This window comes from Mesoplodon densirostris, chromosome 13 (assembly GCF_025265405.1).
Source record: "Mesoplodon densirostris isolate mMesDen1 chromosome 13, mMesDen1 primary haplotype, whole genome shotgun sequence".
Taxonomy (NCBI): domain Eukaryota; kingdom Metazoa; phylum Chordata; class Mammalia; order Artiodactyla; family Ziphiidae; genus Mesoplodon; species Mesoplodon densirostris.
In genome coordinates, this window is record NC_082673.1 from 73,803,794 (window position 1) to 73,820,019 (window position 16,226).

The 16,226-nt window shown below is 39.5% G+C and overlaps 1 protein-coding gene across 1 annotated transcript in view; it reads left to right on the forward strand.

The window, feature by feature from the left end:
- Positions 1 to 332: 332 nt before the first annotated feature.
- The window catches only part of COLEC10 (collectin subfamily member 10), a 38,522-nt gene continuing 22,628 nt past the window's right edge, over positions 333 to 16,226 (forward strand). The window contains exon 1 of the mRNA XM_060116355.1: positions 333 to 480. Within this exon, the coding sequence (XP_059972338.1) occupies positions 333 to 480 (148 nt within the window). The remainder of the gene's footprint in view (positions 481 to 16,226) is intronic.

The window sequence follows — 16,226 nt, forward strand, 5'->3', positions numbered from 1 at the left end:
GCAATTTGGGTATTAAATTGTCCATTCATGCACTGAGTTGAAGGTATCTCTGTCCCCTCTATTCTCTGAGTGTTTCTGCTGACCCGCACACTTGAGTGTTTAGTTCAGAGATAATTTTCAATAAACTGTTGTCACTTGAAAATAAACAGTCTGGACAATGTATGGTTCATTTGGAACACTGAGAAAATAAACAACCTAGGATATGCTTCCTTCCTGTTTTACAGCCCTTTTTGGAATGTGTGTTCCAGATATTTCCCCTTCTTCCCTAAAGAAGAAGGTTTTATTTAAAATAAAGCTGTTTATTTGGCACTTCTGGGCAGCGAACCACAGCAATGGGTGGCTTTGCAGCCCATCTTCGAAGGAATCAGTTCATCCTCCTGGTGCTCTTTCTTTTGCAAATTCAGAGTCTGGGTCTGGACGTTGATAGTCGTCCTACGACTGAAGTCTGTGCCACACACATAGTTTCACCAGGACCCAAAGGTGAGGAAAGAAAAATGAAATGCTCATATCTAGTAAGTAAGCTCTCTTACTTCATCTCTCAACCCCTCTAGCCCCCAATGACTTTCTCTACTCCCTTCCTTAGAGTTCTCTCACTTTCCTTCTATTTTAGAAAAATCAATGTCTTGTTACTTATTTTAAGATCTCCCTTGGTGTTAGGTAAGAAAACGTGGGAAGGCGCTGGAAGGCTGGGGCAGGGATGTGATGGAATTCACCCAGGGCGGGGGGAAGTTCCATCTTCCATGCTGCTCCAGGGGAGATACACAAGCAAGACATCAACCTTCCGGAATCCTTTCCTTAAGAGCATCTCTGTTCATGGGCTGTTTTTACTCCAACTGCTTTCTCAGACTGATTTTGGTAAAGCTACTAGACAAAAGCTCAGTAAAGTAAAAATGAATTCTTTCATGTATTTCATACATTAATGGGCTTCTGGGTTCCAATGAAGAGGAGAATTTTCATCAAGGATTGGAGGTGGCATAGAAATGAACATTTCTTTATTTGAAAGTGGAGTTTTAGGGCCAAGTGCCTTCAGCTGAAGGATGATAGAATATTGCAAACATTGTTTTTCAAGTAGAGCCAAGGTCCAAATGCGCTTCAAGCAACTGGTTGGTAAAAAAAAAATGCTGCTGTTTTCCTGGTTTCAGCTCTGACCCTTTTGTTCTGAAAGTGGTCACTGCAGTACAAATTGGTGCTCCCTCATTCGTAATTCATGCTATGTTTCTCCAGGCTAGATGGTGGAAGAACTGCATCTGCTTAAAATTTTAAGTAGAAAAAAAGGGTCTTTAAAAAAAAAAAAGAAAAACATTGCCCCGTGCTTGTCAGTTATTTAAATGTGTATTGCTTAAAGTGCATTTTTCTTAATCAGTGAATTAATTTCCTCCTAAGATTGCAATCCAAGTTTTAACCTTTGATACCATAAAATAAATGCAGGGAAGGACAATGAGGCCTTGGGGCTTCCAAATCATTTCTTGGGTGAATAAATGAATAATGCGAGGGTAAATGTTCAGAAAACAAAGTATCAATTAGAAATAAAGTACTTACTTAAAACCATTGCTGGACTTTTCATAGAATAGAGGACATTTTGTATTATTCCTGGGCTTTCATGGGAAATGCTAAAAATTAAAATTAAAACTTGGTCCCTTCAAATGGGAGAATCCATTTTAGAACAGAACTGTTAAGCAGTTTTCCTTGCAGAGAAACTGCAACTTTCAAACTGGAAGAAGAATGGACAAAGAATTGTTAAAATCGTGTCCAAAATATCGTCCCATTCAACAATTCTATTCATTCCAACTCAGCCAGCATACATTGCATACCTATTAAGTGCTAAGCACGATTTTAGGCACAAGTGATGCATTCAATTATATATATTAGTGTCATGAGCAATGGAGACGTAAATAATTTAGGAGGGAGAGCGGGGGGCAATTAATATTTGCTGGATACCAGCGTGGGGTCCACCATGAGGCTTCCAACCCTCATTTTTTAACGTAACACAAAACTTCTCCCTTCCCATTAGAAACTCCAAGGTTTCAAACAATGGAAACCTCTTTAACTCTCTTCCTGAGCCTGTGTAGAAATTATGAGATGATTACAAGCAGAAATGTGACAGAATGAAGAAGCAAGTGCTCCTGGGGAGGAAAGACTTGGGAAGGAGCCCTCTAGAGCTCCGGGTTTCGGAACTAAGTTATGGACTTGGTATGATTTCTCCTTCCCCTAGAACCTGGGGACTTGGCATCAAATGGGTTCTCAGTGGCTTTTTTTATTAAAAAGATTCCAAGATTCTGGAACATACTGCATACCAACTAAGTCCCAGGCATCATGTGGGATTCTAAAGGTTTCAAGCTAAGGAAGAACTTGTACCTACATTGAAAGCTGGTGTTAGAGTGCAAACTCTTGGGGTCAGTTAACTCACTTTTAGTTTGCAAATTGCCTGTATGTGTACCACATGCATAACATCAAAAGCCTATTCATCACTACCCTTCCTCTGCTCTATGTCCTGTGCTAGACATTGTGGATACACCAAAACACAAGACATGTTTTTTTTTTGTCTTCTCTCAAGATATAAACTGCCATCTACTCTACTTCATCCTGTCATGAACACGGTGACAGTCCTCCCCACCCATGAATAAGGCAGATTTGTATATTTATCTCTACAAAATGACAAAAAAAAAAAAAAAAAGCTTGATGGCTAAGCAAACATTTTAAAGAACTGGATTATTGCTTTTGTTTAATATATTTTTTTAAGAGCATGCTGGTCTATATTTTTCTCCATGGCTAAACATCTCAATACCATAGTTATCAGCACTGTGAGCAGAAACTTCCAGATACTCTGAGAAACAAACAATAAAAGGAGTTTTCCCTAAATTCATTTGGGAGACTTGGAATTTAATAAAAATATAGAGAGTTGCAAATGGAAAGCCATTAATGCTGCTCTGTCATATAATATATCGTCTAAGACAGACACACCATTTTTTATTGCACTACTTCCCAAGCTTGACTTAGTGGGAAAAAAAGACATTGGATTGAATCTGCTTGATCTTCAGGATGGTATTACATCTGTTTATGCTTCCGTTCTTTATTTGCAAAATGAGCCTCATCACAGACCTCTTTTAAGAATAACATCGGATAATCAAAGTGAACTTTAAGCTGTGTAGACATTATGAATAGATACTTAACAGATTCTATTTATCTTTCCTTCTTCCTATTTGTCTAAGTCTTTTGAGTAGTCATTTTGAGAATAAGTATTGCTCCAGTTATAAAAAATTCTTCGTTGAAAGCCATCTTTATTTTTCTTTCTATGCCTTAAGCTTATTTTATGCTGCTTAGTAGGAAAATGTTCTCTTCTTTTTTCCCCCCACGTTGGTGGTTTCTTTAAACAATTTGTGTGAAATTCTGACCTCTAGTGGTTTTACTTGAAAACAGCAATGACAAGAAATTTTAACAAGAACTGTTAAAAAGAAATGTAAAACCGATAAGAAATATTTGGGTGATGCTTCACAATTTCCAAGGAACTTTCAAATACATTATCTTGTTTAAGTTTCATAATTTTTCAACGTGGTAGCAATTACTTTAACCTGAAAGATAAGGAAACAGTCTCTATGAGGCCAAGTGGAGGTCCCAAGGTCTTCCACGTAGATGTTATACAGTCATGCAATTTGAACTTGACCCCTGGCCTTCTGGCTCTGTGTCCACCATCATTCCATGACATCTACTAGAGTCTATTAGAATCATGTTTGAAAATACAGCCCACTGACCCCTTTTTGATAAATGGATAGGACTCTGCCTCAGAACATGGAATTTATGCAAGCTCACAGCCCAACATTGTACTGGACCCTAAAACATGCTGAAAGTGATCACGTGCCTCATCTTTGATAATGAACTCCATCACTTCATTCGTTTGTTTGGAAATTAATGATATTTCACCCTATTGCTTATTTTGGTTTTTGGTTTAGGAGGTTTTTCTTTCAATGAAATTTGGGTGTATGTCTATGTATGTGGTCTTAAAGCTCCTTTGCGATCCATCTGGCTTCTCCCAACTTCTCCCACCTCAAACTACTTGTCCACTTGTAGTCTGCTTCAGGCATCCTTGCTTTGTCTCCCACTCCCGACCCAGGATTTTTGCACTTGATGTTCCCTCTGTCTGACCCAAACTTGCCCCAGATCTTCCCAAGGAGAGTTCCTTCTTCTCATTCTGGTTTTAGCTCAAATGCCATTTGCACAGTGGGGCCCTGCCTGACGACCCCCTTCACTCTCTGTCATAGTTCCCAAGACATTTTGTTGTTATTTTCACAGACTTACTACTAAATGAAAATCCCTTGTGTTTTTATATATCTACGGTCAGCCCTAGAATACAAGCTTCATGAAAGCAGGGACCCTGTTCATCTTGCTGAGTGTATTTTCCTGCTGTCTAGAAGAGTTCCTGACACATAGCGATTGCTCAATAAATACTTTTTTTTTAAGATTCCTTTTTTTTTAAATGGTACAGTTACTTTTTAATTTATTTATTTAATTTATTTATTTATATTACTTTTGGCCGTGTTGGGTCTTCGTTTCTGTGCGAGGGCCTTCCCTAGTTGTGGCAAGTGGGGGCCACTCTTCATCGCAGTGTGCAGGCCTCTCACTATTGTGGCCTCTCTTGTTGCGGAGCATAGGCTCCAGATGCGCAGGCTCAGTAGTTGTGGCTCACGGGCCTAGTTGCTCCGCGGCATGTGGGATCTTCCCAGACCAGGGCTCGAACCCGTGTCCCCTGCATTAGCAGGTAGATTCTCAACCACTGCACCACCAGGGAAGCCCTCAATAAATACTTTTGATGAAATAAACAAACCCAAATTTTCCAAGATCCCCTGACCGTTGCTTGAAAATAGTTTCCAAGGATGTCTTGCAGTTCCCCAAAATGTGTTGCAATGCTTCCAAGAAAACAACTGGTCTTGGGAGACACTGTCATTGTACCACTTCAGTGGTCAAAGAACTTTCCCACCAGTGGCCACTGGTTTTCTGTAAGCACAGCCGTGCCACCATTTCCCTGGTACCCCCTGTCTCAACCTGGCCTGGCCATTAACTCAGTGCCACTTCACTCAGTAAGGAAGGCTTTCCTTTGCTTCTGAGGGCACTGCAACTCCTACAAGTCGCCATCTTGACTCCACGCAACTGGCCTGTGATGAACTCATGGGGCCAAGCAAGGCTCTCTCCCCTTCAGCGTGACTGTAATGACAACCTCAGTCCTGGTGGTGGCAGCAGTAATACTAACATACATTGACTAGACGCCATTGACCCGGCACTGCGTGAGTGCTATCCAGCCATTTTTAAGTTGAACTATCTCAGTAGACTCTGAGAAAGAAGACATTATAATTCTCATCTGACAGATGAGGAAACCGAGGTTAGAACTATTAAGTCACTAGCCTAAGGCCACACAGCTGGAAGGTGGCGGGTTGAAACCTGATTCAATTCTAGTTGGACTTCATGCTCCAATCAGAATGCTAAACCGTCTAATCAGCTGGAGGGGCCCCTAAGCAGTGTTGACTGCATCACAGGATTTTACAGGGCAGGATGAAACAGCTACTTTAGTTTTTGCTTAAAGCTCCTATTGGTCCCTATGGAACCCATGCACGGGTGGTCCAGGGCCCACATCTGAGTGCCATACACTACGAGGTACATGTGGCTTTGCCAGGACGTAAACCTCTGTCTTATGGGATAGTTTCTTTCCCAGAAAACCCCTTACCTCTAGGAAATGGACTTCAATCTGGCCAGTATTTTTTCTGAACATGGCTCTGCATCCCAGCAGTTGACACACTTGAGTTACTTCCCAGAAGTGTTCTCAGCCTCCAAACAGATGGCCAGTATGCCCAGCAATATCTGGGTCACTTTCACACTCCAATCAGAAGTCTCACTATGTGTAAAATAACTTCAGAGTTTATTTGGTTTAACCCCAGTTATCTTTACATTTGTGAAAACTGAAACCCAGAGAGGTAAAATCACTTGTTCTAGTTTACACAGCTGTTCATTGGTGGCAGAGCTAAAACTCCTCTTCCAGATTCCCAAGCCAGTCATTGTTCCATTCCGCCATGTTCTACCATTGTCCTCAGGTTTTTGTTTTGTTTTGTTTTTGTTTTTTTGTTTTTCGATATGTGGGCCTCTCACTGCCGTGGCCTCTTGCGTTGCGGAGCACACGCTCCGGACACGCAGGCTCAGCGGCCATGGCTCATGGGCCCAGCTGCTCCGCGGCATGTGCGATCCTCCCGGACCGGGGCACGAACCCGCGTCCCCTGCATCGGCAGGCGGACCCTCAACCACTGCGCCACCAGGGAAGCCCTGTCCTCAGGTTTTGTCATCCTCATTAGGCATGAAATGATCCTTCCTTAGGTTTTATAAATTAACATTAGAAAAGGAGGTCAATGTATAAACATGGTACAGAACTGTTTTAGCTGGGTCACCTTGGTACAAATTAAGTTGCTGATTTCTTTCTGGTGACTTTATCAGAGAGGTTAAGCAAGTAGGTATTTTCCCAAAACCTTTTTTTTAATTGTATTAATTCACCGGATTCTTTCATTAAGAGTTTTAATGTGTATGTTATGCACAAGGTCAGACCAAAATTTTAAGAGGCTTGGCTTTTTCAACTTTATATTCCAATGGATGGATGTTCTGAACCAATTTTTCTCCTCTTTTTCTCTTTGAATAGATGCCAAGAAAACATTTCAAGGTTAGGTCAGGAGGGGAGAAATAAAAGTCCAGTCAATCAAAGTGTGGGCAAAGATGAGTGAGGATGTAATAACCAAAAAAATAAAAAATAAATTAGCTTGTTTCATTTAAGAAAGTCGTATCCTTTACCTATACCATTTCTCCCCCCAACTCACATAATAATTTGGCTCTATATCAGTTGTTACTAGGGACTGTAGTAATAGGTGCTTGCATGTTGGTAAAGATCATGGGCTTTGGAGACAATATATGGTTTTGAATTTGAGCTCTGCCACTTACCTACCAATGTGATCTTAAGTCTCAGTGTCCTCATTTTTTAAATGGAGATAATTTTATTGCCAATCTCAAAAGCTGAATTTGAAAATTAAGACACGTTTAGCGTATAGCTCAGCTATCATCATTATTTTTCATTAGCTTCCATTGCTGTTACTAGTCACCATAAGTCTTCTCTCCCACATCCCTAAACAAAGGCTCATAGGTTGTAACCTTGGTTCTACAAACAGAAATCTACCAGGGAAATGCACCGCCTTCTGCTCCTTGCTGCCATTTCCTACCTATTTTAGTCTCACTGCAAAGTCAACTTTTATTCATCAGACACTCAAAAACTTGAGACCACCCTTTCTCTTCACTAATGGTGCTTGCTTTCTGTAGTTCTCCAATTGAGCCTGGGGCTTCTTATCAATTAAATAGGAATAATAATAGTGTAAATACACCCTAGTAGGATTAAATGAATTAAGACAGAAAAAACCAAGCCTCAGTCCTTTTATCTGTAACATGGGTTAATAATGGTATGACTACTTCATAGGATTGTGATGAGGAGAAATCAGCTAAGCCACATAAAGCATTTAGCACCATCTCTGACACATTGTTAAGGATTCTTTAAATATTAGGAAACCACAGATTGGCAAAACCCAAGGGAGAATGAGAATTATTTTTCCTTCTTCTTCTTTTTTTCCTTTAAGGAATATTTTCCTTTAGCCACTGTCTGTACCCTAGGGAGGCAATTCTGTTGGTCTTAGGTCATTAGCCATATGTGTAGGCCAGATACAACTTAGATGTCTTTTTTTATTTGTGTTTATAAAATACTACTTCTGGAAACTTTCTAATTCTGTTAGAAATGGTTTTATTTGGCCTCTCCACATCTTTTCAGGATATTCCAACTGATAACCAGTCTGTCTGGTTTTCACACTGCTATATGATCTGCAATATTCTATAATTTTCCAAAATTCTTTCAGTTATATTTTACAGCTTTCTCTGCTCTTTTATAAAGGAATTATAAATATATGCAGTTAAAATCTGACACTCAGAGACTCAAGTCAAGTAGCATCTGAATAATTTAATTGTTTTCATATTGTTTATCATGATTGTTCTTGATTTGAAAACTCTGGAAGCATCCTTTCAGGTCTCTTGACAATACTTGTATCTGTGAAATAAATCATATAAATATGAGTCTTTAAAATTTACAAAGGGTTTATCTATTATTTCGCTTTAGCTCCACTGACGTATTATAGGAATCATTATCCCTATCTAAAGAGAAGGAAACTAAAGCACAGTACTCTTGTTTGTGACCCTTCTGAAGGTCATTTATGTAACATATCACCCAGGGATGGGTGTATGTGTAAGACATTACAATATTGGTTGCAGTCTAAAATATTTTACATGGTGTTGTTCTGCCTGGCCTGAGATGAACAAATATTTAGAAAAAGATTTTGATATTCAGAGCCAATAGCTATGACTATATCATCTCTCTCATCAGACCACATGCTGAGTGACCAAATGACAGGACAACCAAAAGGAAGAGACCCATATGTCCAATGGGAAGTTGGCAGCAAGGGTGACAGTGTGCTCCAGACCAAAATGAAAGTCCCCAAAGAGACTGGGAGACTTTGATATACCACAAAGGAGCGTCTCTGGAACTGTTTTATCAGTGTTGCCCTAGCACTTGAAGAGCAAGGCTTGGACAATGCCACCAATGATCTTGGGAAAAAGCCAGTACTAGACCATAGGCACAGACCAAATACACTGAAATAAAGCTCACCTAGAGTGTACAAAGGCAAGGGCTATGACCAGCCTTCCTAGATTAGAGTACTCCTAAGGGGACATTATATTTTTATTAAAATGGGCAATTTTTGATTAACATATACATAGGTATCTATATCTATATTGAGAAATAAAATATTGCCTGTCATATCAGTAAACAAAGGATGTCACAGGTATCCGCGATTACAGATTGCAGCCGCCTCCAAAGGCCAGCTGGTGAGCCCTGAGGGAACACAAGAAGGAAAGAATACCTGCCGTCCAGCAGCCATCAGACTGCAGCGACCCCCAGCGGTGAACCCTGAGGAAACTCAAGTGTGAAAACACAGGATACTGGCCCCAGAGAGCTGAGGTGCACATCAAAGGAATGATTTCTGTGAGCCCAGACTCTTGCATCTTCCCATACATAGAAAAGCACTAAATTCCTAAACTTGAGATATCTAGTTTTCTTTCATAAACAGTAATCTTTTGTTCAGACTACCTGCCCTTTGTTGCAAAACTCCTCTATATCCTAGCTGCCCCCTCGCCTCCCCAGAACAGTTTTCTCAGGGTTACCTGAGATGCTGCCTCCAGGGCTTGAAGTCCTGTTTGTCTGCCAAATAAAACATAAGTCTCAACTTTGAGGTTGTACCTATTTTTTAATCAACAATATCTATATCTCTATCTACATCTATCATCTCCTGATGATCAAGGAAAGCAATACCATGTTGGTATTATTCTAATGTTGCCCAACAATACTAACATGGAACTTGTTCCTGCTCCCTCTTTCTTGACTAACATTTTAACTCTGAACAAATGAGCGTATGCAAAACTAAAACGTCCAGCATTCACAGCTCCCAAGGTGTTCCTGTGCCTTCCTAGAAAGTTTTATTACTGGGAACTGAAACTACCAAAATGCATCGTTCCACTGCCTGTCCTCCTATATCCCTTTCTGTCTTACCTTTTGGAATGAGGTTAGGGCGCAGTACTCTGCCATGTCAAAAAACATCACTCATGTAACAAAGTGACTTGTCAGTAGAGACCTAGTCTTGGAGCAGGGGTGTCCAGTGGAAGAGGAACTTAAGTTTCGCTCTACCTCCTTTTAGGTAAATAGGATGGATTTTTTTTTTTTTTTTTTTTTGCGGTACACGGGCCCCTCACTGTTGCAACCTCTCCCGTTGCGGAGCACAGGCTCCGGACGCGCAGGCTCAGCAGCCATGGCTCACGGGCCCAGCTGCTCCGCGGCATGTGGGATCTTCCCAGACCGGGGCACGAACCCGTGTCCCCTGCATCGGCAGGCGGACTCTCAACCACTGCGCCACCAGGGAAGCCCTAGGATGGATCTTTTAATAAGGTAGAAGACAGAATTTTTTCCCTATCCCAGCTCCAGTGGCTTCTATGTAAATATTCATATGCTTCATTATGCTTCCTTAACCTCATCTTCATCGTACCTTGGGTTTTCTTTTTTCTTCTCTTTCTTTCTTTCTTTCTTTCTTTTTTCCAGGTTTCATAGCTATTCTGTAGAAGTTGTATTTATTGGGTCTGAGCAGCCAAATGATCGTATAAACCAGAGTAGCCAATGGAAGTTTTTGAGTAGGAGAATGATGTAATTAAATTTGTTTTTCAGGCAGGTAAATCTCTTGGAAGGGATGATGATAGACTGAGGGATGTGAGAAGCTCCTGGTGGAACATGAATTACAAACAAGGGATGCATTAAGGCTGTTGGGAGAGGGTGTATTAGAGAGATTTTAGAAGCAAAATGGCAGATTATAATGAGTTCCACACTGTGTTTGAGCCACCTATGAACATCCAGATGGAAAAGTCCAATAGGCAGTTGAAAATAGACATCATAAATACTTTTTAGGCATTTTTTCTTAATAAAAGCTAATCACATGACCTGTAGCCTCGACTCTTAGTTTTTATATTTTGTCTTATTTAGTGATAGCAGGGAGGACTGCCTTTCTCACAGATAGTCGGGAGGATATTCGTTTATATAATAGCAGTTATGACTTACACTTAATAACAACACTACTCTTTTTCTTTAAATTTGTTTCTGCCCCACTTTGTACTGAAAGAAAATTTAGACAGAATATTGTATGTTACATCTATAGAGTATTGTAAACATTTCAATGCCAGAAGCACAAATCTCTGGAAGCAAAAATATATATCAGCCAGGGCGTGGCAAATCCGCACAGCCAAGGTGTGAGCTAAAAGATGCATTGCTTCCCCTTGGCCTCTTCTTTTTATCCCTCTAATTTCTTTTCTTTTTTCTTTCTTTCTTTTTTTTTTTGAGGGGGTTTCTCATTCTCTTTATTTTATTGTTCTTTAAATTGAAGTATAGTTCATTTACAATGTTGTATTAGTTTCAGGTATACATATATATGTATATATAAGTGTGTATATATATGTATATATATCCAAGATATACATATATTTTTTTTCAGATTCTTTTCCCTTATAGATTATTACAAAATATGTATCCCTCTAATTTCTAGTGGCTGGAAACTCTGGGGGCCGATTGGATGATATGTCATAATGTAATATTTGCTGAGCACTCACTGCATTCCAGGCACCGTTTGGCCCTTCACATGTATCATCACATTTACTCCTCTCCACAGCACCCTGGGGAAGATGTTTCACTGTTCTGGTTTACTGATGAGGAAACTGAGGCTGAAAGAATTGAAGTAGTTGCAAAATCTCACAGCCAGTGAGTGCTGATCCCAGATGCCCTGTTCTTAACCACTGCATTGCATTGCAGAAACACAGCACTCAGTCCTAGATGGATGGGATACCTCCTCCTTGCATTTGTTTCTGCTGACTTGGCTGTGACTGCATTTGAATAATGAATGATATGTTTAGGCAGAAGAAAACCTGCCCCACAAAACTTAATGTTGTATTTTTCATTAAGGATAATGTTAGTTGCGTTTTGTTTTTTGTTTTTTTCCTCCCTGTTACTCAGACATGCAGTGACTGCAAAAGACTTGTAGGTTCCAAGTAGGAATTCTTTTTAAACAAAATAAGCCTGAAAACAAAGAGTGGGTGCTTTGTAATTCAAGTAGGAAAGATTGCAGGATTCTTGAAATTCTCACTTTTCTTTGCTAGGTTACACAGGACTGAGGTGAAGGGGGAATGAAGTTTATGGGTCCCTGGAATGGATGGGTAACAGTAAAGGGATTGGCTGACAGCATTCCATGCATATTAACAACCCAGCTAGGGCCATATTAAGCACCTGATAAACATTAGCTGTTATCATTATTGACGTTGGTATTATTGTTATTGTGATAAATTAGTCACAATATACATATCTCCTTACATTTTGTATTTCCTTGCATTTGTTTAGCATATTAATATTGAAAAAGCACTTCCATTTTATTTTCTTATTTGATATGTAATCTTGTCATTTGAGGAGAAGCAGTAGAGATGAGTAAAAGCCTAGTCTCCTTACCCCTACATCATTGATCTTTCCAAAGGCTCACCTTGTTAGACGCCAACAAAACAGGCAGTAATTTCCCTTTCAGAACATTCGTGACATTTACAAGACCTTGCTTGGTGCCTCCTTCCCACCAAACTTTTCGGCTTAGGTCATGTCTTGTCCGAGCTAATGTTGTATCCCTAGGATCCAGCACAGAACTTGGTAGCTGGTTGAAACTCAGTAAATATTTGTCCAAGGAATGAATGAGTGAGCACATTGTGAAGTTTAAACAGCTCTTGAGAACAAAGTGTAGAATGTCTGCCCTTATCACAAGGAACTTACATTCTGAAGTTAAATAACAATGCAATTTAAAATAATACTTCAAAGCAGCAATTAGAAAGCAGTAACAAGACACCAGATGGTGAATTACCAAGGAAATAATTTTACCAGTAAATTCAGATAATTTAGAATTTAATTTGAGACACGACTCATTGGTACGATTTATAAAAGGAGAAAAGGGCCACAGTTCCTTTATATTATTTACGATTTATTTTTTAAATCATAAGAGTAATTCAGGCTTGTCGTAACACATAGCATGTATAAATGTGTACAAAATAAAGATATATAAAGAAACAGGTAATGATCTCTCTTTTCACTGTGACGCTGCCCTCGACAGATCCAAATCTCTCCTGTAACCATCATTAATAGCTTGGTATTAACACTTTTCTCTATATTTGCTCTGTTCATTTGTTCTTTCTTCTAAATGGGATCATATGCATATGACTCTCTAAGAGACATTCTTTACATAATATAACATGGAGCTCACTCCTTATTCAGAGATCTTTCTCATTATTTTTAGTAGTTGCACAATATTCCTCATATTTTCATCAGTCTCGTGATGATAAACTTTCAGATTGTTTATTTTTTTTGTTTTTGCCACTACAAGCAAACAGTCTCATGTATACATTTGTTCTTACAGTTAAGTCCCATAAAATATGTTCGTTAAGGTAAAACAGAGTATGTGGATTTTTAATTTTAATCATGATTGACAGATTATTTTGCAGAAATGTTGTAGCAATTTATGTTGCCAAAAGCAATGACTGAGTGCTTTCTGTAGCTATGGCAACTTCAGATGCAATTAATCTTTTATAATTATTACTAAATATGGAAAAATATGATATTGACATCTACACATGTATGTTTTTCTGACTAATAGTCTGGGCATTTTATCCATGATTTACTGTTTATATTTTTAGATTACCTTTTAATTTCATTTGTTGTCTTGTTTTGCAAAGCAATTTGCAAAAACTTTTTGTACGTTAAAAATATTAATCATTTTTTATGTCAGTGTTTGATTTTTTCCTTGTCTCTCATATTTTTGTTGGTAAACTTTATATATTTATGTGGCATATTTTGTCATATAAAGACTTTTAATTTCTCATATGGTCATATATGTCTTTTACTTTATAACTTTTTCCCCTGAGGAGATGAATTTCAAACAGAGAGAAAACCATGTGCCTTTCAATGGGAGCAAACATTGAAAGACATTTTAATGAACAATGAATAGACAAGTTGGGCAGGAATAGAAGGTTATGCAGGTCAATGTCAGAAAATAATGCCAGAAAGTTCCATTGATACCAGTCTGTGAAAGTCCAAACACTAGACTAATTAGTTTGGACTTGGCCTAGAAACACAGAGGAACTGCTGAAATGTTTTGAATGGGGCAGTTTTATAATGAAAATGTGATTTTATACAGATTAGTTTGCAAGATGGTTTGAAAAAGTGAAGTTCAGATCCAAAGAAACCAGGATTTCAACAACTATATATAGAACAGACACGATTCTAGGCCCTTGGAACCACCAGTGAATAAAACACCATGAAGACCATTTAGGGCTCACCTGCAAGGAACACGGGTTAGTGTACAAGGGCAGGAAGAGGTAAAACAATGGCAGTAGAGACAGAAGGAAAAAGAGAGGATGGACGTGAGAAAAAATAAGGATCAAGGTGGGAGTTAGGAAGGAGGAAGAGTCAAAGCCAGTTTGGGTGTCGAGCCTGGGGGATTGGAGCCTGGGGCATTGAAGCCTGGGGCATTGGAGCCTGGGGGACTGGAGCCTGGGGGATTGGAGCCTGGGGGACTGGAGTCTGGGGCATTGGAGCATGACACTGATACTGGAAGATGGGTAAATCAGAAGAGGAAACAAAAATATGAAGTGGAGGGAACAGTAGAGACAGATATTGGTGTACAGATCATACTCAACTTACAATGCGGTTGCATCCGGATAAACCCTTCCTAAGTGGAAAATATCATAGTTGAAAGTGCATTTAATACACCTAACCTAGGCAACGCCATAGCTTAGCCTAGCCTGCCTTAGACATGCTCAGAACACTTACATTAGCCTACAGTTGGGCAAAATTATCTTTTTAAAAATAAAGTGTTGAATATCTCATGTAATTTATTAGCTACTGTACTGAAAGTGAAAAACAGAATGGTTGTCTGGGTACAGATGGTTGTCAGTGTATTGATTGTTTACCCTCGTGATTGCATGACTGACTGGGAACTGCAGCTCACTGCCACCACCCAGCATCAAGAGAAAGTATCATCTTGCATATCGCTAGCCTAGGAAAAGAGCAAAATTCAAAAGCTGAAGTACAGTTTCTACTGAATGCCTATCACTTTTGTATCACTGTAAAGTCAAAAAATTGGTACGTCAAACCATCGTAAATCGGGGACTGTCTGTACTTGCCTGGGCTGTCTTACTAGATTATAAGCCTTTCCCATAGACCCCCCAGCAGGCTGAAGTCAATTCATTAATCAGCCATTATTAAGAATGACATTTCAATCAATTAGTAATTAATTTGACTGTATTTTCATTAACCTCACATTTATCCATCTTGGGTTTTTTTTAAACTTTTAAATTTATTTATTTATGGCTGTGTTGGGTCTTCGTTTCTGTGCGAGGGCCCTCTCTAGTTGCGGCAAGTGGGGTCCACTCCTCATCGCGGTGCGCAGGCCTCTCACTATCGCGGCCTCTCCTGTTGCAGAGCACAGGCTCCAGACGCGCAGGCTCAGTAATCGTGGCTCACGGGGCCAGCCGCTCTGCGGCATGCGGGATCCTCCCAGACCAGGGCTCGAACCCGTGTCCCCTGCATTGGCAGGCAGACTCTCAACCACTGCACCACCAGGGAAGCCCCTATCCATCTTGTTTTTAAGGATGTTATTCCTTTTACTTTGAAACCTTTATTGAGAAAGCACCTATTGCATCTGAGACCCTGTGCCATGTACTAGGGATACAAAGAAAATAATATATCATCCCCAATGCATCCCATCATCTATGACACAATGTGGTGGATGCTATGAAGTCCGAGGGGAATTACCTTCAGAGAATGAGATTAATCCAGACTGCTAAAGAGGGAGATGGGGGCAGATGCTGAGAAGACTCTTGGGTAGAGGAGGTGACACATTAGCTGGACCTACAGGGTGCATGGAATTGGACAAAAGATAAAAATCCACATGAATTTTATTGATGAGAACATTTTAGTATCAACCTGCCCTAATATATTGACAAATCTGTATTTTAGGTTATTTTCTTCTGCACTTACCTTGAGATATAGTTTATTCTGGTGGAGCCCAATGAAAGGGATCTCATTTACTTCTTCTGGAGAAAGAATAGAGGAGAGTTTTAGGTGTGAGCAAGCAGAGTTAGATATTTTCTCCTTTATGTTCCCATAACTGCTACTCTTCCAGCGTCTATCACAGTAATTATGTTTACTTGCCCATTCTCTCCTTAAGTTTTGATCTCCTCATAAGAAGATTCTGATCAATGTCTAGTAGTTATAATAGTAAGGAAACTTGTGTTTGCAAGTGAAAGAAACAAAACCAAATCCAACTTAAACTGGTTAATCATACAAACAAAAGAGAGAAGAGGAATTTATAGACTCATGTAACAGGGAGGGTTTCAGGCAGAGCTATATCCAGGCTCAAGTGATGTGTTCAGAATCAAACACACCTTGGTTCTCTTTTCCCTTATAATGACTTCATTTTAAAGAAGGTTCTTATTTTGTGGTGCTAAAATAGATTCAGATACTTCAGTAATAGTCTATCCTCTCTGCA